At 50.1% G+C, this 27,277-nt stretch overlaps 2 protein-coding genes across 5 annotated transcripts in view; one reads left to right on the top strand and one right to left on the bottom strand.

The window, feature by feature from the left end:
* The first annotated feature begins 810 nt into the window (after nt 1-810).
* Nucleotides 811-21,902, top strand: MPPE1 (metallophosphoesterase 1). 3 transcript variants are annotated; one of them, XM_081263442.1, is made up of 10 exons: nt 811-2,353; nt 12,099-12,472; nt 14,111-14,219; nt 16,291-16,394; nt 16,999-17,073; nt 18,721-18,829; nt 18,938-19,006; nt 19,093-19,215; nt 19,851-19,991; nt 21,085-21,902. In XM_081263442.1, the coding sequence occupies exons 2-10, from the start codon at nt 12,207-12,209 to the stop codon at nt 21,265-21,267; spliced, it is 1,179 nt and encodes a 392-aa protein (XP_081119568.1). In that variant the 5' UTR covers nt 811-2,353; nt 12,099-12,206; the 3' UTR covers nt 21,268-21,902. The 3 variants fall into 3 exon arrangements, with proteins under 3 accessions (XP_081119568.1, XP_081119567.1, XP_081119569.1); XM_081263441.1 differs by lacking the exon at nt 811-2,353 and adding an exon at nt 2,390-2,715; XM_081263443.1 differs by lacking the exon at nt 811-2,353 and adding an exon at nt 2,393-2,715 and having other exon boundaries at nt 18,941-19,006.
* A 1,914-nt stretch (nt 21,903-23,816) lies between these two features.
* Nucleotides 23,817-27,277, bottom strand: part of GNAL (G protein subunit alpha L) — a gene marked incomplete at its 5' end in the record, with an annotated part of 122,309 nt that continues 118,848 nt past the window's right edge. For both annotated transcript variants that reach the window (XM_081263282.1, XM_081263283.1), the window contains one exon: nt 23,817-24,333. In XM_081263282.1, the coding sequence (XP_081119408.1) occupies nt 24,187-24,333 (147 nt within the window). In that variant the 3' untranslated portion in view covers nt 23,817-24,186. The remainder of the gene's footprint in view (nt 24,334-27,277) is intronic.

Here is a 27,277-nt window from a genome sequence, read left to right as displayed (position 1 = left end):
ACTGGGATCACACTGCAAGCACTACTTGGAGGGAAGGAAGATGGATGGAGTAGGTACACTTTTGACCCTAAGAAAAAAGTTGCAAAGGTCTAAGAAGCAAAACAAAATTCTAAATGCAAAGTTGAGGAAAACAGTTCCTCAAAGATCTTTCACCATCTTAAGCAAGAACTCAATGTCACATTAAGCTTTATAAAACAGACTAGAGGGTTGGGGATGGGGCTCAAGCAGTAACGTGCTCGCCTGGCATGTGCTGGGTTCGATCCTCAGCACCACATAAAAATAAAAGATGTTGTGTCCACTGAAAACTAAAAAATAAATATTAAGAAATTCTCTCTCTCAAGAAAACAGACTAGAAATAATATTTCACATTAAAACTGGATTCTCTAACTTTCCTTCTGATAGCTCTGATCTGCTTTTATATCTGACTTCCTTTTTACATTGTTTTTTTTTTTTTTGCACAAATTCTATTTCCCCTTCCCCTGCATAACTTGGTTTATGTATCTCATATATATATATATATATATATATATATATATATATATATATATATAATTTAGCTTTGATCAACCTGCATTAATTGTGTGCATTCAGTGTGATATTTCCACACATGCACACAAGGTGCCTGATAAAACCGATCCTCTCTTTATCCACCTACCTCCTTCCCAGTGCCTAGAGGTCACTATTCTACATTCAGGTCTACTTTGTTTATCTTCCACTCCAGAAGAGGATGCACTCTCTTTCTGTGTCTGGCTTATTTCATGTAACTTGATGTCCTCCAGTTCCATCCATGGTTTAGAGGTTCCATCCCTTGGTTTAGATTTCTTGTTTGATTTTCTGGTGATGCTCTATGAAGAGTTCAGTACCAGGGCTACTCTGAGAGAGACCTTGAGACTTCTCCAGGCTTTGTGTTATCTCTTGAAATGAAGGTCGAATACCGCGGGTGGTGGAGAGAATTCTAAATGGCTCCCCAAGATCTCTCCCTTGTTGTACACTCAGTTGAAGCTCTTCTTGTCCATAGTGCCCAGAGGTAGAAAGGCGGTGTCATTTCCCTCCAGGGTTCATTGAAAGGACACAGGCAAATATATATATATATGTTTGTAAACATGGTTAAAATGTTAATACTGGCCTCTGGGCTTCATCTTCTGGGGCTCTCAAACACCATTTCTTATTGGAAAGGAGGGGATTTTCATGGCTTCCTTATTGTACACTGGGATTAAAAATATTACAGGCCTAGGCTGGGTTGTAGCTCAAGGTTATGTATGCTTGTCTAGAATTCATAAGGTCCTGGGTTCCATACCCAGCACTGAAAAAAAAAATCTTGTTTATTGTGGTGAATTTGACAAAGTGCGAATTATTTATTCGATATGCTATTTGGGGAAAAAAAAACCGAGGTCAAAATATTGTGGTCTATGTTAAACTATTCTATATTTACCTATTTTCAGAAATAGTTTTCTCAAAATTTTTTTTATTTTATTAACTCGCTGTTTTATAAGTTTGGTGACCACTCCAGCCTTGTTCTGCCTGTCGTCCAGCATGCCAATTCTAAAGCCATCAATTTTGCAGAGTTTATTCCCGAGGCGTCCAAGTGTGTGGAGGAGGGGGCCCCAGGCTCAAATCCACCCTCCAGAGTTAGAGTTTGGGAACATACACGGGATGAAGCAGCAGGGGTGGCAGGTGAGGGGAAAGGTGAGCGGTGAACTGTCTGGGCATGCGTAAATGTCCAGGCTGGTCTCCGGGCGCACACTCGGAAGACCGCTGCCTTAGTCCATCCCAGGGTGGCTTTTTTGCCTTCACACATGAAAGGTCGCTCAAACGGTTAGCCGTCAGACACTTGTGCAGGCCCAAGTGAAGGGCCTTCAACCAACCTCCTAAGCAAAGGGACATTTTATAACAGCCCTTGCCAAGGTGGCCACTCCTCGACTGGCCCATTCAGCTGGGCCAGGCGCAGGGCGCCCATCGCGCGGCCTCGGGACTGGGGCGGAGGGGCCGGGCGCGCCCCGGGTGGGCAACGGCAGGAACTCGCGGCGGGATGCGACCCGAGCCGAAGCTGTCACTCATGCTGGTGGCTCCGGGCGGGAGCGCGCGAGCGCGGGGGCCGCCGTTGCGGGCGCGCGGCGCGGACAGTTCGGCTCCGGGGCTCCTCTCCACCGGCCGGTCCCCGGCGCCCACGACCTCCCGAGGGCGCCTCGCCTCGCTCTGCCCTGTCCCGCGGGACGTTCCCGAGCTCCCTCCTGCGCCCTCGCCCTGGGCAGCGACTTCCGAGGTTCCGGGGCAGCCAGCGCCGCGGCCCGCGCGCACCGGGCCTCGGAAGCCCAGGAGGGCGGCGCGGGCCGGCGAGGACGGCGCGGCCCGGGTACGCTTGTGCCTTTATTTTGATCCGTTCTATGGGGTCGCGCGGAGCGCCAGCTGGGTTTCCTCCGGGAGCACCGGCCGCGGGGCCCGGGGCGCGATGGCCGGGCCACCTCCGCAGCCCGCGCTCCAGAACGCGGGCGCCGGGCCGGGAAGGGTGGGCCGCCCGGGGACTCGGTTCCCCGGCGGGCGGGGCGGCGGAGGTGGGTTCCTGGCGACAGTGACTCAGAGGCGCTGCGGAACAGGAAGGCCGCGGGATGCTCCGCCCAGCTGCGAGGCGGCTGGCCTGGTGCGGCGCGTGGGACAGCAGAACCCCCGGGCTCGGCCTTTCCGGGGACCCGCGGGGTCCCGGCGCCCTGGGGTTTTGTAAGTATCCTCTTGTCAGGATGAACTTCAAGGGTCATAGCTAATTTTTTTTTATCACTGCAAAATGGAACTTTATGGTCCTTTGGGGTTGCAAATAAACCTATGGAAAAAGCAGTTTTCTGTAACGAGTTATTTTCTGGAAACTCTGGCTGACTAAAGGTCGTATGTTAAATTGTAGGGGCCTCTCGCTCTGTAGTTTATCCATGTAGATTGAATAAAAATGCTCTTATTTTAAAATAACACTTAAGATTAAAGATTTCACATGTAAATAGCCATCGGAGAGATTGTGATAATAATGTATTTAAGATAATGAACAATTAAGAGAAGAAACTACATATTTAGTGTATTTAAATGCTATTTTCCCCCCAGGCTATTGGGGGTAAGATTTGGATATTAGCTTTGAAGTTAGAAGTCAGTCTATGGATAAAATACTTTACTTTCATTTGCAGCTCTTTTTTCTATGTGTTGGGCAGTATAGAACAATGAAGTATACTTTCTGAACATAAGTATTTTATAATTTGAAAGACTTACTTGTAGTTTTCCGCGCCGGGGATGGAATCCAGGGCCTTGTGCAGAAGGCTTACCCCCCCCCCCCCCCAGCTACATGGGGGTAGGGGTTACTGGGTGATGGAACCCGGTCCTTTTCCTTATGTTCTCAGCTGTTTTACTCTCAAGGTTGGTGAGTTTTCTTGACAGTAGTTCACTAAATGAAAATCATTCAGCAACTAAACATGTTTTTCTCATTCTTTAAAAGGTGACGAGATTCATGGGTTCTCCTGGGAAGCCAGACTCCCAAAGCTTTCTTCCTCCTGTTTATCCTGTTCCTCCCCTCCTCCTCCTTCTTCTTCCTCCTTTTCTTCTTTAAATATAAAAAGTAATAGGGGCTGGGGTTGTGGCTCAGTGGTAGAGCACTTGCCTAGCATGTGTGAGGCCCTGGGTTTGAGTCTCAGTACCACATATAAATAAAATAAAGGTCCATTTACAACTAAAACAAATATATATTGAAAAAATATATATCTAAGTAATAGATTTAAGGGTTGGGGATTTAGCTTGGTACTCGAGTGCTTGCCTAGCATTCTGGGGACCAACGCTTACATCCCCAACACTGGAAAAAAAAGCAGCATAGATTTAGATTTAAAAGGAAGCCCTCACATAGGACACTGTTAGCTTTTTGGATGGTGTGTGGTGACTTGTGAGATCTGCAACTGGGATTATGGACTTCCAAGCAGCCTGGGTCCCCAGGGCCCAGGGGAAAACCAAAGTTAGGTCACTTTTCTATTTATAGCTCTTTGAGGAAAAAAGTTCTCTAAAGAGGCTCAAGGGAAGATTGTCCCTCTTCTCTCCAGTCAATGGGTGAGTGCATTAGCTCTTCCTCTCAGGCCACATACAGGGGTGGCTGCACCTGTTTGCCAGTCCCCCCCCACACACACACACACCCATAGCACTGGCAGTGGAACCCAGGGCTTTGTGCATGCGAAGCGAGTGCTCTACCACTGAGCTGCATCCCCAGCCCATTTCCATTCTTTAAATACTTTTTATCAAAGGCAGAAAAAAATGACTTCTTTTCCTCCTGTTTATATGACTGTGGACTTTTAAGTATTTACAGAAAGGTGATAGAACAAAAAGGTGAGCACGTGTATTTTGTAATTCTCAAATGTTTGGTAAAATGAGACTACTTGAAAGCCATTGAATCAATAGATTTCTGTGTGTGTGCATGCTGAATCCTGGTCATGGGGTGATCTCGATAGTGGAGTGCAGATGTTGTGGGGCAGGTTGCTCAGAAAACACATCAAGTCCCAGTTTTGTCCAAATTGAAGAGTCTGCATTTAGCTGGCTGGTTGGCGACTGCTCCCTACAGGACCCATAACTGTCTGTGCAAGGAACAGCCTCAAGCCTCAATATATTTTAGGATATTTAAAGGCAAAAAACCACATCCAGGTTGACATAGCTGCAAGCAAACAGGTACAGAAGCAGAACTGGACAGTTAGCGAGACAATGCAATGGGGTATATTGGTATTTCCCACGGGACTTCCAGGTTGGCACAGCAGCAAGCAAGCAGAAGTGGATCAAAATGACCTTAGTTCAGCACAAGTTAGAGAATGGTTACTAATGTCTAGACATCAATCTCTGACATTGCCCAAGAAAAATGGAAACAAAGAGAACAATTTTACATTGTATAAGGATTGCTACTTTGTGTTGCCAAGTATGCTATGCTAGGTAACTATTAATGAGTACAGAGGTGGGCTTTCTTAAGGGATAAGTATTTCTTACATGATGGAGTCTCAGGGTAAAATGCAGTCTTTGTTTGGTCATTGCCCATATAGCCTGTCCTATGTGAGGGCTTCCTTTTAAATCTAAATCTACACTTTTTTTTTTTCCAGTGTTAGGGATCCAAGCTTTGGTCCCCAGCATGCTAGGCAAGTACTTGAGTGCCAGGTTTCTGTTCTTGTGATTAAAAGGCTCAGGGGTCACTCCAGGTAAACTGGGCTAACTGGGCTGTGCAAAATAACCACAAAAGATACACAAATACCTTTTTCTTTGGGGTCGCTGTGACGTGCTCCTCTGACCTTAAGGGTCCACAGGAAGAGAGAGGGAGAGCACACACTGACCCCTTTTATTGAGGAGAAGCTATTCAAATGAGGCAAGGGGTCAGGTTTCAGGGGGCTGAGTCTATCTTCATGATGTCCACTGTCAGCAAGTTGACTGACATCTGGGTGGGCCACACCCAAGGGCTCAGTAAGAGAAGGGGACACACACAAGGCACTTCCATGGAAGATTCAATCCTAAACAGGGCAAGGGGTTATATTACAAAGGAGCAGGTGAGCATAGCTTCACCCCTGGGGCTGTAGCAAGACATACCTATGCACAAGACACTGTCCCTTGAATCCAAGAAGGTCATGGGGAAAGCTCTGCCACATTTCTGTGACTGAGTGCCTCAGCACCCAGCCGGGGATTCTGACTCAGTCACGTGCGAGGTTGGTCTCCCACACTCGAGTACCAAGCTAAATCCCCAACCCTTAACACAGAGTGAAGTGCGTTTTGTATTGTGAGCAGTACACATAGATACAGGTGTTTTAAAATGGGAACAGAAGTTTCATCAAATTAACTTGACTACACCTTGTCCCTACTGTACAAGCTAGTATTTTCTATTGTTATTTTAGTTTTTAAAAATTATGGTCACAAATCATCAAACTGATTTCATAAACCAGTAATGAGTCTCTTTAAGCTTTTTGAAAAGTTCTGTGATAGATATTAACAAGTTGGGATTTTTGTTTTGCTTTTTTGTTATTGTTGTTGTTGTCATGGGACAATAGGAGTAAAATGTACATATGTGATAGAAATCAGAACATAACAAGGTCAGCATTCCAGTTCTGAAGAGGGCCTTCAGGGCCTTCACTGTCCAGTCTGGCTGTCTTGTTTACACACCTGTCAGGAGGAGTCCAGAGAGGTACCTGTTAACTTGCAATCCTAGGCCAGCTCAAATGGTACTATACAGACCATATGATGGTGAAGTTTCTCTTGGGTTATCATTTGATAATAAAACTGGAAACTTGAGCTTTTAAAGTGAAATAAGTAATAGAGTAAGTAATTTTGATTTTTAATCCCAAATCTGCTAATGCGCTTCTGGCATCTCAGCTGCTTTGGAGGCCGAGGCAGGAGGATTGTAGGTTTGAGGCCAGCCCCAGCAATTTATCAAGGTCTTGTCTCAAAATAAAATAAAATAAAAGGGTTGGGGGTGTAACTCAGTGGTAGAGCACCCTGGATTCAATCCCCAGTACAGCAGCAAACACAGGAATCCTCATAGTATGGATAGAATCATTCATTCATTAATCATAGGGAGAGTAGCACACAGTGTGTGCTCTTTGTCCAAACCTCTTGTTTTTTAGTTGTACAGTTTAATGATTCGAGATAAGTGCCCACATCTCCCCATCTTTCCTGTGTGGGCAGGATGAGACTGTCCTGTTTGGGCCTCAGGCACTCCCTTAGCTCTGGGGAAGGCCAGATCCCTGCTCACTTAGTCTCAGGAAAAGAGGCCCATTTCTCTTCTTGTCCTGTAAGAGCCAGGTTCGGGAGTGGCACGTTCACTTACTCGCACACTGTGCAGGGGTGGAGGTCTAGAGCCTTGGCTGAGGCAAAGGTGAAGGTTCACATGACAGGTGACTCAGGAAGTCGAGGAACTGCTCGGCTGGGTGGCCACAGCCTCTAAGCTGTCTTCAGTCCTCAGCCTTTTCATTCTCCCTAACTCCATTTTGGTCCTTTGGTTCCAGAGATTGAATCCACTGAGCCACATCTCCTACCCCCTTTTTATATTTTATTTAGAGACAGGGTCTCTCTGAGTTGCCGAGGGTCTCACTAAGTTGCTGAGGCTGGATTTGAACTCATGATTCTCCTGCCTTATCCTCCCAAGCTGCTAGGAATTCAGGTGTGTGCCACTGCCATTTTGGCCCTTTGAATTGAGCATCATTGCATGAAGCCCTTTGGGGTTCACTGGATGCTGAGGTTTACCTCCAAACCAAATCCTGACATATCTACTTTGTAGAAGGCTCTACAGGACTTGGTGTAACTCAGTGGTAGATCACATACTAGGTGTGCAGAGACTGGAGCGTCAGTTGTCCACACTGCACACACACGTGCACACACATGCAAACACACGTACACACACGTACACACAATTATTTTTAGAAAAGAACAGTTGTGTAGATTATTTCTGTCAATCTGCACAACACAGTGAGGTTGGTGTTGTAGGTTGTGAGGTTCAGAAGGGGTGAGCAGCCTGCCTCAGGTCACAGAGCTGGGCTGCAGGTCTGGCTTCCCGTCCATTCAGTGTGGCTCTTGTCTCTGCTGGTGGGTCTTCACAGCAGAAGGCAGAATATTTGAAGAGGAACGAGCTGTGAGCTGTACACAGAGCTCTGCTGCTTCCTTCCTACCAAGAAGGCAGGGCTGCATTGCAGGGGTCTTCCCATCAGGAGTGTCTGAGTAGCTCCTGCTTGCCATAGCAGGATCCCCTCAGCTGTCCCTCTAGTTGGCCCAGGAAGTGTGTGCAATGAGGAGGTCACTTTTACCCTTAAGGTAGGGCTGACTTCTCATTTCCTAAAGCTCGTTTTGAAAGGCCTTTGAAGGGCCTGGCAGCCTTGCTGGTGCCACTCCTGGGGAGAGAATGATCCCTCTCTCTATCCCTATCAACTCTTCAGATGGTTTTGTCTTCATTTTGTTGCCATCATCCTAAACCAGGGGGCTTCAATTGGGGAGCCCCAACACACCAGGTGCAGCCTCTCGCCCCAAAGGAGAAGTGGGAAAAGTGCTGGTGAGGAATCGAGGAGTCTCGCTCTGATAGCTGTCCTGGGAAATCAGGGGCCAGGCGTCCTCAGCCTGTCGCCAGGGCACTGACCTGAGCTTCAGGGTCAGACGGGGGAAGAGTTGGGGTCTTTGACTCAAGGTCTTGCTCACGCTGTGGTCTGGTTGGTCATTGTCTCAGGTCTGGTCCTGGGAGGTGTTGTAGTCCTCATTGCATGAGGGGTGGTCGGATCCCATCTGGAGATGATGGTTCCTGCTTAGGGGCATCCTTGGGACTGTCAGTGAGGGGGCAGTCTCAGCATCGGGTGATCTGCCTGCAACTGCCTGCCTGTTCCAGCAGCTGCAGCAGTGGTCTAGAATAGGTGGTCTTGAAAGCTGCTGTCCGCTGATGATGTCTCTGCAGATCTTGGACACACCTTCATTCCTCTTTATCTCAGTGCCTCCAGCCTTGAATTGGGGAGAGCAAGGTTAGGTGAGTTTAGGGCTGACCAACTGCGGGTTTCCAGTTTTTAGACAGTCTCTCCTTAAGGGATTACCATGTTTAGGTTCAGAGTCGATCAGTAATCGGATCCAAGTTCAGATAGCAAAGGGAGACAGCTGCAGAATGAAGGTTGGGCCAAGTGTGTCCTGCTTCAAGGTTCCCATCAGGAACCTGCAGAGCCCAGCAGAGAGTCAATACCTTCAGCCAAAGTAGCCTCCGGGGCCCTGTTATGAATTCAGGAGGTAAAGGGCGTGTTTTGGACATAACATTGCAGACAACATTGGAAGTACTAACAGTAAGTTGTTGAGTAGAGGAAGAAAAGGAGTTTTGTAAGATTTAAGCAAAAGCAATTGTTTAAGGATCTGGTGACAGAAGTTGCCTAAATATGGTTTTCATCTCTCTTTTCTGTTAAAGGGTCACATTATCACAGAGCGCGGCTTCACAGGTGTTAGGCTTTCTGGCACATGTCTCCCTGCCCTCCCCTCTTCTCTCTCTCTCCTGCTGGCCACGTCCCTGGCTGGAAGACTCTCTGTGGGACAGTTTTTATTTCTTTGTGGAAAAAAGAACCCAGAAGTCTGAGGTCTGGACCTCCCTCACCTTTTTTTGGTGGCAGCATGGCCTCCTTGTGGGTGGCTAACCGTTTGGGTCCCACTGAGTGGGTCAGGTAGAGCCCAGGTTGCCGGGGGAATGCAATGGAGGTTAGAGGTTTTGTGTCGCTTTGGCTCCTGAACTCCAGCTGGGGCAGAGTTGCCTTCCTGGCCTGCAGCCTCTCCCACCTGGGAGTTGCTTGCTCCTCTTACTCATAACTGCTCCAGGGTTCTCTGATGAAAAGAAGAGGGGGGCTGGGTTGTGGCTCAGCAGCAAAATACTTGTGTGAGGTGCTGGGTTCAATCCACATAAAAATAAGGAAATAAAATAAAGGTATTGCCCAACTACAATTTTAAAAAAAAGTATTTAAAAAAAGAAAAGAAAAGAAGTGGGTGTGGAAGAGAGAGCAGTGGTTAAAGTTTCCTTCTGGTGTCTGATCTTGGGGATGTGAAACCTGTACAGCTGCTGAGCTTCTCCCAGATTCCTAAGCCCAGCCCTTCTGGGGCAGGACACCTTCTTCACACTCCTCAGGGCCGCAGGGAGTTTCAGCTGCTGCTTTGGGCTTCCCTTTTAGGAGTAGGAGATTCTAGGCCTTTTAAAAGAAATGAGGTATTAAGACAAAGTAATTGCTTTGGGCATGTTTGATTTAATCAAACAAAGGCCACTGGGTTCTCTAAAAGGAACACTGTCATTATTCCTTGAAGCCTGTCTCTTCTCTTATCTCCTTAACTCTGGACGATGGCTCCACACCAGTGTGGCCTGGTACCATCATTTCCCCTCGATACTGGGGATTTAATCCAGGGTTGTGCTACCGCTAAGCTACACCCTGAGCCCCCTTTTAAAATTGTTTTGAGAGAGGGTATCACTAAATTGCCAAGGCTGGCCTCAAACTTGCAAGTCCTCCTGCCTGAGCCTTGCCCGTTGCTGGGATGACAGGCAGGTGCCATGGGCCTGGCTGAAGGGGCACCCCTGTACTTGGTACAGAGGCCACCGGCCTGGCTGCATGGGCACCCTGTGCCTGGTACAGGTGGAGTGGAAAATAGCAATCTTCTGCTCATGGCTCTCAGGTTCAGCACTAGAATTTCAGGGCAGTGTGATGTGCAGGGTGCTGCACATCCTCAGTCGCTGGGCCAGTCCTGGCTCACCACTGCTGTGTTGCGCCTACCATCATCTCAGAGGTGTCCCTGGTTGGAGGACAAGGTTCCTGGTGATTCTGGTTTCATGGCCCATGGGGTTCCACTCGGAGAAAACAGAGGGGAGGAGAAAGTTCAGGTGGGGCAGGTAAGATCTAGCATGTGGACCCTGAGGGCTGGGCTGGAGCCTGGCGAGGGAGCTCCTGTGGGCTGCTGCAATGGCCATGTCCCTACTGACCAGGTCCTGCAGGAATCTCCGCTCTGCAGGAACATCCTTAACTCTGGACGATGGCTCCACGTGCAGGCGGCTGGGCCTTACTCTGCTCCAGGAAGACTTTCCATATCTTCGTGATTGCTTGTCATAGAACACCACCGTGACATAAGCCGGGGAGTTTTGTAAGGGACTGGGGTTTGTCCTTCCTTTTCTGTGATCAAATGTGAAACCATCCTGAAGACTGGCTTTCTCTGAGATGCCCCTTTGGCCCAGTGGACGTGAGGTTGTTCCTGACTCCACGCCTGTGAGCCAGGGGAAGTTCCTGGACTCACATGAGAAAGTTCTGCAGAAGAGGACCTTCTCCCTCTGTGGACTCCCTCGGGGCTGCTGGCCATTGTCTCACTATCCCTGTCAGTCCCCTGAGACCTCGGGGCTTCTCTGACAGGTCACTGAGCCCTGTGGGTCACTGCTCTTCTCAGAGTCTCCTTTTGTACCTGAGCTGCAGCACCTTGAGGTGGATCTCTCAGAGCCCATCTCAGGGTATCTTCTCATAATGTGGCTCTTCAGAGTCTCAAACACAGATGCCTCTTTTCTTTTTTGATACCAGGGATTGAAACCAGGGACATTTAACCACTGAGCCACATCCTCAGCCCTTTGTATTTTTGTTTTGAGACAGGGTCTCACTGAGTTGCTGAGGCTGGCCTTGAACTTGTGATCCTCCTGCCCCAGCCTCCACGTCTCTGGGATGACAGGCATGCCTGGCTAACAGACAATGTCTTTAGAGGCTGGAAAGTTCATCTAAAATTCAGAATGAATCCATCAACATTTTTAAGGACCCCAAAGTGAAGCCACTGTACATAAGTTTCTTATAAAGACTAATTCAAGCCTAATTTGTGGGGGAAACCATTTCTGTGGAAACAGAATCCAGCTGCAGAATTCAGCATCCACATTCAGGAGGGTGGCTCTGAGCTCCTGGCCTCTGTCCAGTGTGAGATGAATCGCTAGGAACTTTGAAGCACGTAGTCCATGCTTCTTTTAAGGAAAAGCCGAGTCCTAGTGTGGGGTCACACCAAAAGCAGCGCATCCTAGGGCTTAGGACCCTGTTGACTTTTAATATCATGGGGGTGGTTGAGGTGAATTCTTCTGGGAGTCAGATTACATTTTTTCCCATTAGATCCCGGCTTTAGCACACACCCTCCTGATGGGTTTCCACGGTGTCTCCTGTATCTGTCCAATTCCACTTTCTTGGGTTGGGGTGTAGCTTGGAGGTAGAATGCTTGACAGGGTGCCCAAGGCCTTGAGTTCCACCCCTGCACCACAGAAAACATGAAAAACAAACACACACACCTTTTGATCATCTTAGTGGGAGGATCCTCCTCACAGCGTTATTCTGGCACACGGAAGTAGGGAGACTCGAAGGAGTCAGTGTTTATCTTGTGACATTGGGTGTACTACAGTGTTGAAGTCCAGACGGGAATGTGGCTAGGATTGTGTGGGTCACTGGTTCTGCTTATCCCTTTGCTTTTGTGTGCTGGGCTGGGACCCAGGACCCGTGTGCTAGGCGAGTGCTCTACCTGTTGGCTGGTCCCAGGGCCCTAGTGGGTTCTCCTGGAGGGAGGTGCTGATACTGGCCGTTGGAGGAACCTAACCCAGTCCCGTCCTTGCCCTGTAGGCACACAGCCGAGCCGGATGCTGCCTCCCGCTCCCCGGGCTCCACGGCCCTCTCAGGGTGAACTCTTGATGGACTCGACCCCACGGCCGGTGACCCTGGGCAGGAGACATGGCTCTGACGCGCTGGCTCAGGAGACACAGTTTCTGCCTGTCGAGGAGGAAAAGGTCCTTGCTGTTGAAACTCACAGTGGTGGCCTTGGCCTCTCTCCTGTTTTGTGAATTTCTCATCTATTACCTCGTCATCTTCTGGTGCCGCTGGCCGGAGGTGGGAACTCCAGCCCCAGGCAAACGGGGCCCTGTGCTGAAGGCCATGTTTCTGGCCGATACCCACCTGCTCGGGGAAATAACTGGCCACTGGCTGGACAAGTTGCGAAGGTAAGAGGTGAAGTTAGGACTGTGTTCTGGAACTCTGGAAGCAGAAAGGGTAGCCCTGTCCCCATGGGTCAGGTGGAGTGGCTTTGAGTTACTCTTATTTTTCTCTCAAAGAAGGGCATTTGGGGACATTTGAGTTTCCCTTAAACTTAGTGTTTACTGGACATCTGTCCTACAGAGGGACTCAGATCTAGGCTGCTGGTGGGCTTTCTGAGTCCGAGGGGTTACCAGGGCCTTGGCCCCCCATCAGGACTGGGAGGACCTCACAGCTGTGAGGGAGGTGGGCGTGACCCAGGTGGGGAGGGCAGGCCTGGGCGGGGCTTCCTCCTGCCTGGACAGTGTGTGACTTTGAGTCCCCTGGGCCTCAGGGGTGTGCTGGCTCCCTGGGGAAGGGTGACACCCGTCTCCCCAATGTGGACCTTCTGATTTTCCACCAGCAGGCTTTTTAAAAGCCTGTGTGTAAGTGTGGTGAGATGCACACAGCATCCGCTAATCGTCCCCACCATGGTAGGCGCACAGTGGCTCGAAGCACATCCACGCTGTTGTGGAGCTGTCCTGCCCTCCTTCCAGAACCTTCTCTTCATGACACACCAGCTCCTTGTCCCCTCTGCTCCCTACCCCTGGTGACCGCTGTTCTCACTGTGCTTGTGGATTTGGCTTGCTCTGGACACCACATGCAGATGGAGTCATTCTGCGTCTCTTGTGTTGCGCGAAGATCCTCCAGGTCCACCTTGCTGCCCAGGGCTCAGGGTGACTTTCCTTCCAGGGCCGAGTCATATTCCCCTGTGCAGACTCTGTGCTTTGCTCCTCCTCTGTCTGTGGGCAGAGCTGGGCAGCTCCCCGTCTCAGGGATGGGGGCTCTCCTTGCTCCTGGCCTGAGCCCCACTGCTTTCTCTCACTACCCTATGTTGTGCCCTTCGACTCTTATCATCCTAACAAGAGGCAGCATGCCCAGAGGGCTGTGGATGTGGGTGAACTTAGGCCAGGGAGGTGGGTGATTTGCGAGGTCCTCAGGGATGAGTGAAGAAAGAAGGAAGGTGGGGGGCACAGTGGCTGCGAATCAGCAGAGGTACGAGTCCCAGGCCAGAGTGAGACCCCAGCTCTGAAGCTGAGATCTCTCTCTCTCTCTCTGTCTCTCTCTCTCTCTCTCTCCCTCTCTCTCACTCTGTCTCTCTCTCTCTCTCTCTCTCTGTCTCTCTCTCGGTACTGGGGATTGAACTCAGCAGTGCTTAACCACTGAGCCACACCCCTAGCCCTTTTTATTAACTATTTTTACGTTGAGACAAGGTCTCACTAAGTTGCCCAGGCTGGCTTTGAACTTGCGATGCTCCTGCCGAGATGACGGGCATGTGCGACCTTGCCTGGGTGTTCCCCACTTCAGTCAGACTCAGACTCAGTGGCCCTTTGGCGTGAAAGTGGGAGAGCAAGAGTGGAGTTGTGGAAGGAGGGCGGGAGCACTCAGCTCACTCGGCTAGTCTTTGTGGACCTGGGGAAGGACTCAGGGCTTCCCTCCTGCTGGGCCAGCACTCCAGCACTGAGCCAGGCCCGGCCCTGGCTTCACTTGTTAAATGGCCAGGAAGACAGAAGTAGCCTCTGCCAAGGAGCATCTTGACGGGTTATTTTTTTCCTGTTGTCCTCAAGGGAATGGCAAATGGAGAGGGCCTTCCAGACTGCTCTGTGGTTGTTGCAGCCGGAAGTCGTCTTCATTCTGGGGGACGTCTTTGATGAAGGGAAGTGGAGCTCCTCCAAGGTAGGACCTGGGCACCCTCACCCAGCGCGGGGAGTCACCTCCGCAGTGCAGAATGGCCAGGAAGCTGTGTTGGCCCGCGTGGATATACTGCTTAGGGCTCATACTAGAAATGTAGTTGAAGAATCTTAGAATTTGTGTATAATGCTAATTTCAAATTTTACTTTTGTGGTGCTGGAGATCCAACCCCAGACCTCACGCATGCTGGGTGAGTGCTCTACCACTGATTTTCATCCCCAGCCTATTTATTTCATTTTGAGACAGAATCTCACCAAGTTGCTGAGGCTGCCCTCAAACTTGCAGTCCTCCTGCCTCAGTCTCCTGAGTAGCTGGGATCACAGGTGTGCGCCCCTGTGTCCAGGTCACAATTCTAACCTTGAATTAGGTTCCCGATCCTGTATTTGTCTAGGTAGGAAATGTGTGGATGGCCAGATATTGCTTGGCTTGAATTCACAGTCTTGTTAACCTCTTGAGAAAGGGAAAAGTGGGCAGGATGGCTGCTGTTTCATTGATCACCAAATCACAGAATGTATGTTGAAATGGACACCTAATGGGGCACATTTTTTTTTTTTTTTTTTTTTGGTGGTGGTAGTGGTGCTGGGGATGGCACTCGGGGCCTCACACATGCTAGGCAAGCATTGTACCACTAAGCCACACCCCAGTCCTGTTTTATTTAGTTGCTACATCCTGATAATTGTGCTACAAATGTTCCTTGCTACTCTCCTCTGATTTTCTTTCTTAAGTGAGCGGCATAGAAGGAGCCTTGGGGTTCTTCTTCCTTCAGAGGGCCCCAGACATGTGCCTGGGTATTGGTGTGATGTAAGCCTTTCAGTAAACCAGACAGAGAGGTTGTTCTCCCTTTAGCTGGCTGAAGGCTCTGCTCATGATATTCTGGAGATGAATGAAGGATTCCTCCTGCTGCTTAGTTAAAAATGTTCAGTCACTAATGTTTTTTTTTGAAAGGATTTATTTGGAGGATCTCTCTTATAAAATTCATTGGTATTTCCCAGAACAGTGCTACAACTTGGTTCAAATGTGATTGGAACTTACTGTTTACAGAATTGCAAGTTTGTTATAATGTAGGCTCTATTTAAACATGATAATGGAAATATTGTATGTAAATAGCAACTAGTTATTCAATTAGATTATATGTTGCTTTTGCAAATTAAGAGCAACATTTTATGATTTCCTAGATTTGTTATTCTAAATTTAAATACCATTTGTTACCATGAATTCTTTGTAAAGGAAGGGCTTTATCTAGCACTTTTCTTTATGTTGAATCATATATTGTATTTAACATTTTTAGGATAAAGTTGTTACTATCCAGAATAGATTTGTTTCTTGTTTTTGTTGATTTCTTTTTGGCCCACCCAGGGTGTTCATCCAATTGATATTTTTACCTTATAAAAATAAGGAGGAGCTGGCATGGTGGTGTGTGCTTGTAGTCCCAGCTCCTGGGAAGGCCAAGGCAGGAGGATCACTTAACCCAGGAGTTGGAGGCCATCCTGGGTAACATAGCCAGACAAAGCAAGTAAAAATAGTTAACATAAATGTCAGAATACTTGAAATGTTTATTGTAATAAAGGTTTTGTCTGCCTCCTCTGTCTCGGTGGACCTAAGAGTCAGCATTTCCCAGGAGTCTGTTCTCCTCGTTTCTTGACCTGGGGCTCTGTGCCTGGGGACGTTGGAATAACAAGTGCCTGAAACAAAAATTTGGGGGAGTTGCCAGTTAAAAATGTTTAAAGATGGAGGAAGACACCATCTGTTAAGATTTGGCATCAAATTAAATAAAGGATGAAAGCTATTGTAGTAGTCTTGGGGAAAGAGGTATTACGAAGAATTAAAACTCAAAGTTTTTTTTTTTTAATTTAACCTTATTTTATTTATTTGATTTTATGAGGCACTGAGGATTGAACCCAGTGTCCCACATGTGCTAGGCCAGTGCTCTGCCACTGGGCCCCAGCCTCAGCCCAATTTTTTAAGCTTTATGAGCATCTGATTTGGACCCGAGAGTTAATTTTCAGCTGTGGGCAGAGAGGGTTCTGGGCCCTCAGCAGTGACCCTGTCTCCCCAGGCCTGGGAGGAAGAGATGGCGCGTTTTCGGCAAATGTTCAGACACCCGGGTCATGTGCAGCTGAAGGTGGTCGCGGGCAACCACGACATTGGCTTTCACTATGAGTAAGTGGTTCACCAAGTCACTGTTCCCCGCTCATGTCAGACCTGCTGAGATGCAGGGCAAAGCCTCACCTGTGTTGTGAGGGGAGCCTGTCCTCCAACCAAGCTTGGGAGTGTGAGCTGCTCAGGGACCCTGAACATAGTGGAACGTCCACCGAGTGTCTGCTGCAGGAACGAAGCACCGTGCCCTTAGGAATCAGTGGCCACACTGTTTTCTTTAGGAGTCAGAAAACAAGACCATTGAGACTTGCACAGCTCACAGGAATGTGGGGCTGCAGTGTTTCATAGGAGCCTGCTCAGGTTTCTTCCCTGTGGTAATCTCCTGGTCTTTCCTGGGGCCTGTTGTTTCACTCTTTGCTCCAATGAGGATACGAGGTCCTTGGGAGCCAAGCAACCTGCCTGGGGCGCCAAGCAACCTGCCTGGGGCCTCAGGGTGTGTAGTGGAGCTAAGATTTGAGCTTCTCTAGCCTGGGGTCAGCTGGAGCTCTCACCTAAAGGTGCTAGTGTGACATTCAGATCCTCAAAGTTACTTGCAATGTTCAGAATAACTCCAAGGTTCTGATATGGCTTAATCTGAAAAAATGTTTCTCTTGACAACTGAATATAGGATGAGCCCCTACAAAGTAAAACGATTTGAGGAGGTGTTCAGCTCCGATAGGCTGTTTTCTTGGAAAGGAGTAAAGTGAGTATTGGTCGTGAATTCTTATGAAGATCTGAATCCTTGGAGGCTGCTCCCCTCCCCCTCCTGTTCCTCTTCCTCTTCCTTTCCTCTTCCCTTCCATTTCTCCTCCCCTCCCCCCCTCCTCCTCTCCCCTCCCTTCCTCCCTCTCCTCTCCCCCTCCTCCCTCTTCTCTCCCCCTCCTCCCTCTCCCCTCCCCCTCCTCCATCTCCCCTCCTCCTCCTTCCTCTCCCTTCCCCCCTCCTCCTTGTCCCCTCCTGGTGTTGGGGCCCAGCCCAGGGCCTCTGGCCTGCTCATAGAAAGCTCTATCTCTCAGCTACACTCCTAGAGACTTCCTTTTTGAAGGTGATTACCCTGTTCAGTTAGACCCACTATCTGTTGGACTGGTATCTTAGATAAGCGTCCCTCTGTGGGACCAGTCCTGGCCACTGGTTACCCTGGAGTTGACAGGAGGCCTCACACCACCCAGGTTTTCCCTAGCAACCCAGAGTGAACCGCCAGACTCCTCCCGGCCGGCCGTTGGTGCAGTGTCCCTGCATTTCACCAGCCGTTTTGCAAAGGTGTCTTTATCTCATGTCCATCATCATGGAGTTTTGGGACTTGGTGTGTTGGGGGCACTCCTGCAGCTTCCATGAGTCTTGGCTTTTAGACGGAGCCTCCCAACCCTGAGCTGGCCATTCACATTGCGGCCCTCTTTGAGGCCACTCCAGTGCCAACATCTGGACCCTTTCTGGTCTGTGTCTGCAGCACCAAGACAAGGCTAGGAAACCACTCTGGTTGTGATGCAGTGGAGAGGAGGGCTGGGAGAGGAGGGTTTCCTCTTTGGCTATGTTTCCTGTGGGTGCCCAGAACTCCTGATTGAGGCCGACCCAGCTGATGGGGGCTGTCCAGTGAGACCCTCTCTGTCAAGTGCCTGCATGGGTAGTATAGAGCATTTGAATCGTTCCTCTTCCCTCCCTTTGCCTGGAGCGGGGCAGCCTTAGCAGGTAGCTTCCTTTGCTGTGTCACCATGGAGACACAGTACCTGTTGGTGATTCAGAAACTTTAAACATGCTTCTCATGTTTCGGCCTCATTGTTTGAGTTTCAGAGTCATTCCTGACAGGCCCCTTTTCCATGCCCAGGTGGTGTTTGCATGGGAGATAAAGCAAGTCGGGGGTTGGGGGTCTGTAGGTGCAGGAGCCATGGAGGGGTGGCCTTGTCTGGGCCTGGCACTACCCAGCCCTGCCAGCTGCAGTTAGCACCTATACCCCTTGTCACCCGCTGAGTGCACCTGGAGAGGGGGAGGTCTCTAAGTCTACTGACCTACTGAGGGGAGGGCTTACTGTTCTCACCCCACCATGACAGGTGAGGCACAGAGGGGCTAAGTAACTCACACAGGGACATGCCTTTCTGGCTAGATGACAAGAGGACAGGCAGCCTGAGCTCAGAGCTTCTGCCGTCTGGGATTTCCTACTAGTTTATGGTTAAAAATCCTTTTGCCGACTCTTGGGAGCAACTGCCTCGGATGCCGTACACACGGCTGGCAAGACTTGGAAGTGACTTGGCTTGGTTCTTCCCACCATGATGCTCAGTGGTACTTGAGGAACGATGGGGAGAGGAGCTCAGGCCTGTGTGGCCCTGGCCTGACCTGCCCACCCTGTCTGCCTCAGTTTTGTGATGGTCAACAGTGTGGCGCTGGAAGGGGACGGCTGCGGCATCTGTTCTGAAGTAGAGGCTGAACTCACTGAAGTCTCTCGCAGACTGAATTGCTCCCGGGAGGTAGGAGAGGTCCTCGGGTACAGGCCTGTGCTCCTGCCGCTGCTGGGCTCCCCCTTCCCTTCCTGCCTCGGACCAGGTGCGCTGGGTTAACGGCTGACCTCTGACCAGCAGGTGCCAGGCTCCAGCCAGTGTGCGGGTGGGCAGCAGCTGCCCGCCTCTGCACCCATCCTCCTGCAGGTGAGCTGGGGCGGTGGGAGCCGGGCTGGGCAAAGCCACCTGGGGGTTCCTGAAGTTACATCCATCTCCTCTTCGGGTCCTGGCAGCACTACCCGCTGTATCGCGCTAGCGATGCCAACTGCTCTGGGGAAGATGCGGCTCCTCCGGAGGAGAGGAACATCCCTTTCCAGGAGAAGTACGACGTGCTTTCTCGGGAGGCCTCACAGAAGGTGTGCCAGTGGGTGGACCCCATGCCAGGGTGGCCCTGCTTTCTTACCCTGTGCATCGTGGCTAGTCAGGGGTGGGAGGCGCCTGGGTGGGGGCGGGGGCACAGGACCGGGGGCCCCTGGAGGACTCCGCAGTCGTTTTCTCCTTTCTCCATTTGGGAACATTGTAACATTCTCGGCTATTGTTTGCAGTCATTCTCATAAACTTCAATGGATTTTGGAGTGTAAAGGGCACTTAGAGTCAAAATTTTAGGGTCTTAATTAAAAATGTACTTTCTTAAATATATATAACAAATATAGTCATAAATAGCATTTATAGATAATGAAATATAAGATTCATATTTATACTTGAAAGTGAATGAATTTCTATTTAAATATATTTATGGAAAATATGAAATAAAATTGTAAAAATGTTTATAAAAATAAAACATGTAAAGCCTGGGGTGAGAAGAGTAGAGTTTATGAGGCTGGGTATTAACAAGCCTTACTTTTTATAAGCAAGATTATTTTTGGAGGAGAAAATAAGCCCATCCTCTGTAGCAACTGGGTGTTTAGCTCAGTACATGGTGGCCCCGGGCAGGGGCGGGGGGTGGTGGTCCAAGCGGAGTTAGCGCTAACTATCTGTCCCCTGGGCCCAGCTGCTGTGGTGGTTCCGGCCACGCCTGATCCTGAGTGGCCACACGCACAGCGCCTGTGAGGTGCTGCACCGCGGGGGCGTCCCAGAGATCAGTGTCCCGTCTTTCAGCTGGCGGAACAGAAACAACCCCAGTTTCATCATGGTAACGTGAAAGTTTATTTTCATCTGAAAGCTTTCATAGGTATATAAGTCAACACAGTAATCAACTATTTAATTGCTGCAATCTGTAAGAAGGTACAAAAGCCAGAAATCAGTGAGCCTCCTACACACCGTGGTGTGTCACTCTCCCGCGTCCCAGCAGCTGCGTGGGAACAAATGAGCAGAGCTGGGTCCTGGGGCAGTTACCGCAAGCAGCATCTCCTGGGTGTGCCTTGCCCCGTGCAGAGGGCAGTGTCTGCCCATGTCACACTCTGAGTGTGACATTTTCTAAGGAGGCAAGATCTTGTCACTTGTCACCAACACTCGATTGTCTCATTCTGCAAACGCACTCGTTTGCCCCGGCAGACAGTGCTGCCGCGTCTGCGGCTGATGGACAGTGTTGGTCCATCAGTGACGGCTGGAGCGACCACACCCTGCTTTTGGTCATGGGATCCTGCGCCTGGCTCACGGATGCTTTTGTGGCAGGTGCTTTACTTCATGAAAGGTGGGGGACCCTCGTATTGTCAAATTCCCAGTGTATGAAAACATTCTCCACTGTCCTTCCACACTGTGCACTGGCGACCAGGGGAAGCCCGTGGGGGCCGGGATGTGACTCAGGGGCGGAGCGCTGGCCTGGCATGACAAGGACCTGGCTTCCATCCTTAGCACCGCAAAAACAGAGAGTAACCTGTGGACAGGTGTGGGCATGCGTGTGTGGGCATGGAGTGGCATGAGAACACCCTTATCTGCCTGTTCCTCGCTGACCATTGCTCCCTGGTCTCTGACGAGCTCTGAATCTCTTGTCAGGCGCCCCCCATTCTTTGGTGGGAGCCCCCAGCGCCAGAGTGAGCGCGAATGGCGAGATCCATCCGCATCGCCATCCCCTCCCCCAGGCACGCCTGCCTCACCTCCTCTTGCCAGTGCCTGTGTGGGCAGGTGGCGGCAGCGCAGGCCGAAGGCCCTGATCACTTGGTCTCGGTGGGAGGGCTCCCCCAGCCTCACCAAGAGACCCCTTCAGGGCAGACTTTCCCCTGGCGCTAAGTTGGGCTGCAGTGCTAGCCCTCTGCAGAAAGAGTACCTTCCTATTTCTTTTCCAGGGCAGCTTCACGCCCAGAGACCACGCCCTCTCCAAGTGCTTCCTCCCCCTGGAGGGCACTGTTCTGAGCACGTACTGCGCAGCCGCAGGGCTCCTGGTGGTCCTCACCTTCGCCCGCCTGGAGTGCCTAGCCTCGCCTTTCCTTTCCGTTTGGACCCTGCTCAGAATGCACACGGCCCGGTGAAGAGCGGTGTTGGCTGCGTGCCATAGCTAGTGCCAAGCCAAAGACCCGGCTCCTGCAGGACTCATGGGGCTCAGGCCAGCCAGGCTGGCTGTGGGCCTGCGCACGTCAGGGGAGGGCTGAACCTCTGAGGAGTGACTGTGGAATAAACCGCTGACAGTCCTCGTGCGATAAAAATGGAACACGTACTCTATAACAGCCTGCTTACCGAACGTAGGTGCGATCGGAGGTGGCATCTGCCCAGCACAGAGGTGCCCGATACCGCTCCTTGCATGATGCACCACCCTGCTCCCCAGGAAGCACCCGCGCCCTGGTGCATGCTCAGGCTGACACGGGCACATGCACATTGAGTGTGCTTCTGTCCTTCTGTGAAGTGGCTCTCAAATTCCTACGTCCTATGAAGCCCTAAACTTAGAACTACAGATGCGATGTGTGGGGGCACATGGTTGATTCTTATAGACTTCTGTACTTCTATGGGAAACTAATAGAATCAGTTTTAGGTGAGTAGATTTTCTGTCTAGGAGACCATGTTCTTACATCTGAATTCAATGCCTGTTAATGATCAAAAATTGAAAAAAATGGAGTGCTGATATATGGCTTTTAGTATTAAAAATGAATATTTTGATAATTTCAAGTCAGGTGTCATGTCTCCTTGTTTTTGTTTCCTAAGAGTCTGGCTCTGTTTTTAATTCCAGCTTTTGTTATTTGTTTGTTTATTTGGGGTGGTGCTGGGGACTGCACCCTGAGCCACATCCCCACCCTCTCCAGTTCCTAAGTCATACTTGGTCAGGGGAGTTGCCTAGTGGTAAGGAGTTGTAACGAGAGGACAGCCTTCTACAGCTTTACTTGTTTTTGGTGGATGTGTATCTCTTCAGTTTTCTTCCTCCCCTGTGAAAGCAGAAGGGGACCTGAGACCATCTGCATAGCCTATTTGGGAAGCTGTCATGGTCCTTGGGAAGTGACATCTAAATCTAGTTTAATTCCTACATGATCATAGAATGCTGATCCACAGAGTGTACTTGAATATATTAAACACTAAAAGAAAAATAATGAACTGACATAGGCTGTCCCTTCTCTGGACCTGTACTGTTGAAAGTTCAGTTCTGGACATCTTTACAGATTGTTGTAGGACGACCGAGAAAACCAAACCTGTGGCTGTGGATGGAACTGAAGCACCATTCCCGCGGCGATTGAGCCTTCTTAGGGGTCGTGCCAGGATGTAGCTCTTGAGGCTGCATTTGAGAATCTTGCACAACAGCCATACGTTCTGCCTTCATATTTCAAATAAAGGTTCTGTGGGGTGGGGTGTAGCTTATTGGGAGAGCACCTGCCTGGCAGGACAAGGTCCCGGCTTCCATCCCCAGCATTGCAAATAAAAATGATTTTTAAAAAAAGATTTTATAATGTTTCATCTTCACAAGACAAATGAAGATGCAACCCTTTTCCTCCTCATCCGGACGCAAACACAGATTCCACTTTGCTTTTCTCTTGTTATCTGTTTACTCGCCTGGTGGAGTCTATGCCCAAAGCTTTGGCTATGGGGATGGTGGTCCTGTTCCTACCTGGGGAACTTGAAGGAGTCTTTAACTAGCAAAGTAATCAAAAAACATTGACTGGGAAGGAAAAATAAATCCCTAGCTCTTGGAAAGATGATGTTGTGATCTGTACCCCGGAAGGGAGTTCAGGATTTTGCAACTGAGACCCAGAGAAGCACAGGCAGGTGGCTGAGGCAGTGTTGGGACAACGTTGTTGTTGAGGATGACATAATTCACAATTTCTTGGAACCAAGTGATATCTTACAAAGTCCCAGGCTGATGAGAATGTCGCCAAAGCTACAGATACCATTCGTTCCCTCTTATGGAGGAAGCGGCAGGTCAGGATGACATCAGGCTGATCAGCACTACTGAAACACAGGTCCTTTACAGGGAGAACCATCATCCAAGGCACAAAAATCTACAAGGAGTTTTCTTTAGTAGTGATACAAAAGAATATTACATTTTGTGGTCTGTACAGTGTAATAAACCAGCAATAAACCAACAGTGAAAGGAATATATGAAAGAAGACTCCACCCAAATATAGTGAAAGCATAAGGGATCTTTTTTCCAGACAGGACAGGTTTTCTAATAGTGAATGTGGCAGGTGTTCTGCCTAAATGCCAAAGGCTCAGAGGAGCTCTAATTCAAGTGCCTGAGGCTGGCAGCAAGGGCAAAGGAGACTGAAAAAGGGCTTCTCAGCTGGGTGTGATGGAGGTCGAGGCCAGAGGATCGAAAGTTCAAGGCCAGCCTCAGCAACTTAGTGAAACCCCGTCTCAGAATTAAAAAATAAATACATAAATAAAGAGAGCTGGGGGTGTAGCTCAATGGTAGAGCACCCCTGGAATCAATCAGTTCCTAGTACTGCCAAAAAAGAAAAAAAAAAATCTCTGCTTGGTTGCTCAGGGTCTCCTCCATGCCTTGGGCCAGCCACCTGCTGGCCTTCCTCAAGGGAAATCAGAGGCCCCTGGCTCGGGGCACTTTGCATATGCCTTTGCAATCATGCTGAATAACTTGAAGAAGGAAAAAAAAAAAAGCACTTTCTCCATCTACCTACAGGGTCTTGGTGAGTCAGTCGACAAGTGTGTGACAGGGGTCCCCACCCAGAGAGGGCTCCCTGCAGCATCAATGTGTGAGTGGGAGGTTCTGCAGCAATGCAAATCTGGGGGTGGAGGTTGTGTTCAGTGAAAACCAAGCAACAGAACTAAACCTGGGGGGTGGAGGTAGCCAGAGGCTTGGTGGGGCACACCCAGGGCAGGACAGACAGCAGCCAGAGGGGACTAGACATTCACTACACCCTACCATGGCTTGGATGGATGAACACGCAGTCTGGCCACTTGTTGGGGTGGCAAGAGGGATGGGGGCAGCGGAGGGACAGGGACAGTGGGCCTCACAAGAGTTCGTACTGCTTGAGGTGCATCCTCTGGATGATGTCACGGCAGTCGTTGAAGACCCTGCGGATGTTCTCTGTGTCCACGGCGCAGGTGAAGTGTGGGTAGCAGTAGTGCTTGCCATCCCCAGTGGCTGTGCTGATCCTCTGCAAGAGAGAGCCAGGGCTGAGGGCCGGGTGGGCCCATGCACTCGGGGCGGGGTTGGGAGCACCTGGCAGGAGGTGCCTGGACAACCCAGAGCTCTGCCCACAGGTGATCCCTGCTGAGCTGGAGAGACAGCACCCAGGTGCTGGCCAGCCTTAGGAGAGGCAGGCTAAGGTTTCCAGAAATGGGCACCTAAGCATGGTGTGCTGGAACACACGTCACGTTCTCCTCTGTCCTGTCTACTGCTCACGGTGCAACCCAGGGACTGGCCTTAGCTGACGTACTTTTAATAAGCTTATTAAACATCTGGTGTGACTGGCGGTCCAGCAGTGGGCAATGCACCGGTCACAGGGACTCCTGCTCACAGATGGTCTTCAGCATTTGCTGAGGGTGCCCTGGGCTGGCAGTGGAATGTCTCCTGGCAGTCTGGGAGCACAGCACCTTGTTGTCCAGTAACTTGGGGGATGCAGGTTAAAGATCCCTGATCATGATGCCTAGAGTCACAGGCTCACGCATACCCTGAAGCTGCATGGGTGGATGAGAAGTGGGCTGTGGCTGAATCTGAAGTCTGAACCGGCACAACTGGTGTGCTCCCAAGAAGAAATTGGACACAGACACAGGGAGTCCACAATGAGGAGGAGGTGGCCGGCTGCAAGCCAGGCAGAGAGGCCTCAGGAGGAAGCAGGGGGACTTCAAAGCTCTGGCCTCCAGCAGTGTTTGGAGACCTGCTGTTCAGGCTCTGGCAGCCCAGGGCTGCTCTGGGCTCCTCGGGAATCCCCGAGCCTCCTGCCCCTCCCCTGTATGAGTGAAAGAATCTTCAGGCTCTGTGACTCCTCCAGGGGTGGGTTAGACTAAATTTGAGCACAAGTCAGGCTTCTCTTGAACATTTTTTTTTTTAATGTGCCGGGAGTGGAACAAGTGCTTCACCAATGAGCTACACTCCCAGCCCCTATTTTTCATTTTTAAACTTGGGAACACCAAAACCAAGTGTCTGTGTGCGCACGCGGGCAGTGCTGGGGATTGAATCCAGGAGCAATCTGCTTCTGGGCCACACCCCCAGCCTTTTTAAACAATTTTTACTTTGAGACAGGGTCTGCCTAAGTTGCTAAGGCTGGCCTCCCACGTGCCATCTGCCTGCCTGTCTCCTGAGCCACCTGGATGACAGGTGTGCACCACCACATCTGGCTGGTTAAATATCCTTTGTGCTCTAAAGCACCAGGTGAGCTATGGGTGCACACAGCGTAAGTGCACCAAGAACAAATCAAAAGAAGGCTGTTTTCTGTAACCACTAGACTAGCTGGTCCTGTCCCAGGGCAATAAAAAAACTGGGGTAAGGAGACATTACAAAGGTTGTTGCAACTTGCAAATCTCACACAGTTCTCCTCGCAGCACACCTGCTTTGATCACTGGCTTTCACTAAACATGAGGGTGGTAACTGGTCAAGGAGAACTGGCAGTCCCCGGCTCTCTGCATGCCTGGGGCCCTCTCTTAGGAGACGGTGGTCAAGGTGAAGGAAGGCTCAGGGAGGAGGCAGGAAGAGGCAGGAAGACTGCCATGGTGCTGGGGTGCCAGGATGCAGCTGTCCACCCCACAGCCACCATCTTAGCTGGACCACTGGGAGGCCAGTCCAGCTCTGACTTGGCACTCCCAGCTGGTTTCCAGTCTGAGGGACAGGATTGTTCCCAGTGAAGGGCAGGACCCTGGGGGACACCTGCCTCTCCCACTCCTGGCTCCCTCAGCTCCAAGTTCCTCCTGCCTGTGGAGATGGTTCCAGTTGACCCTATGGGAGGAAGGGCCTTGTCGGAGACTCACCCTGGTGGTCGGTACCCTCCTTAGGCAATGACTGTAAAGTGCATCTAAGGAGGATGCTCACTGGGCGCGCAGCTGGCTCTCAAAGTGGACTTCCTGCCACTAAGCCCCTTGCTCCTCTGCCCTTCCCAGAGGACTTCTAGTAGGACTAGAAATTTATGGCTCATTGGGCCTTAGAACCTAAGGCTGCCAGTCGAAGCTGATTTTTTTTTTTGGGGGGGGGGAAAGTACTGGGAATTGAACTCAGGGGCACTCAACCACTGAGCCACATCCCAAGCCCTATTTTGAATTTTTTTTGAGACAGGGTCTTCACTGAGTTGCTTAGTGCCTCACTTTTGCTGAGGTCAGCTTTGAACTCGTGATCCTCCTGCCTCAACCTCTTGAGCCATTGGGATTTCAGGCGTGAGCCACTGCACCTGGCTAGGTTTTTTCCCTTTCCAAGGAAGGAAAGGTTTGTCCAGACAAGGTCTGAATCCCCCTTATTTGGGGGATGGCGTTGTTTGTCTTTGGCACTGTGGATAGAACACAGAGCCTGCTAGGCCTGTGCTCTGCCCCTGAGCATCAACCCCCGCCATTTAAAATGTTTTTTTTTTTTTTTTTTTTTTTTTTTAATTCTGAGACAGGGTTTCACTAAGTTCCTGAGGCTGGCCTCGAACATGCCGCACTCCTGCCTCAGCCTCCCAAGTAGCTGAATTACAAGTGTGTACCACCCCACCTGGCTTTTATAACCTCCATCTCAATGCCCGATATTTTCATACTTAATTAACATTTAATTCTGATTAGAGTAGTGTTCCATGGGGCACTTTCTAATGTGTCTTATATTTTGAGGTCTTACAAGGTGCTCCTTAAACAAAGAATCCCCGGATCTGCTAGGAACTGAATTGTCTTATTGAAGATGTTTCCAGTATGTCCCCGTGTAAGGAGGCTCTGGGAATCTGACCACCAAACACCTGCTGTGGATTCAGAGCAGCAGCAGGCCCCAGATTTATGTATTTGCAGAAGGTTTTCTGGTACCACCTGTTCACTTCCTGGAGAACTCTTCATCTCTCTGGGCACGGATTTCTTACCATCCTTACTTTCTAAATCAGTGTAGGACTCAAAAGGCAACCTGCCCTTGGAGTGTGATGGCAAGGGGGG

This window comes from Spermophilus citellus, assembly GCF_964194105.1.
Source record: "Spermophilus citellus genome assembly, chromosome: 12".
Lineage (NCBI taxonomy): Eukaryota > Metazoa > Chordata > Mammalia > Rodentia > Sciuridae > Spermophilus > Spermophilus citellus.
This window is presented reverse-complemented; position numbering and strand designations above follow the sequence as displayed.

Excerpts from the sequence above, each read along its gene's own strand:
- MPPE1 (XM_081263442.1), top strand. The coding sequence starts at position 12,207 with ATGGCTCTGACGCGCTGGCTCAGGAGACACAGTTTCTGCCTGTCGAGG. Across the intron at positions 12,473-14,110 it reads TGGCTGGACAAGTTGCGAAG|GGAATGGCAAATGGAGAGGG; the intron begins GTAAGAGGTGAA and ends GTTGTCCTCAAG. Across the intron at positions 19,216-19,850 it reads CTCGGGAGGCCTCACAGAAG|CTGCTGTGGTGGTTCCGGCC; the intron begins GTGTGCCAGTGG and ends CCCTGGGCCCAG.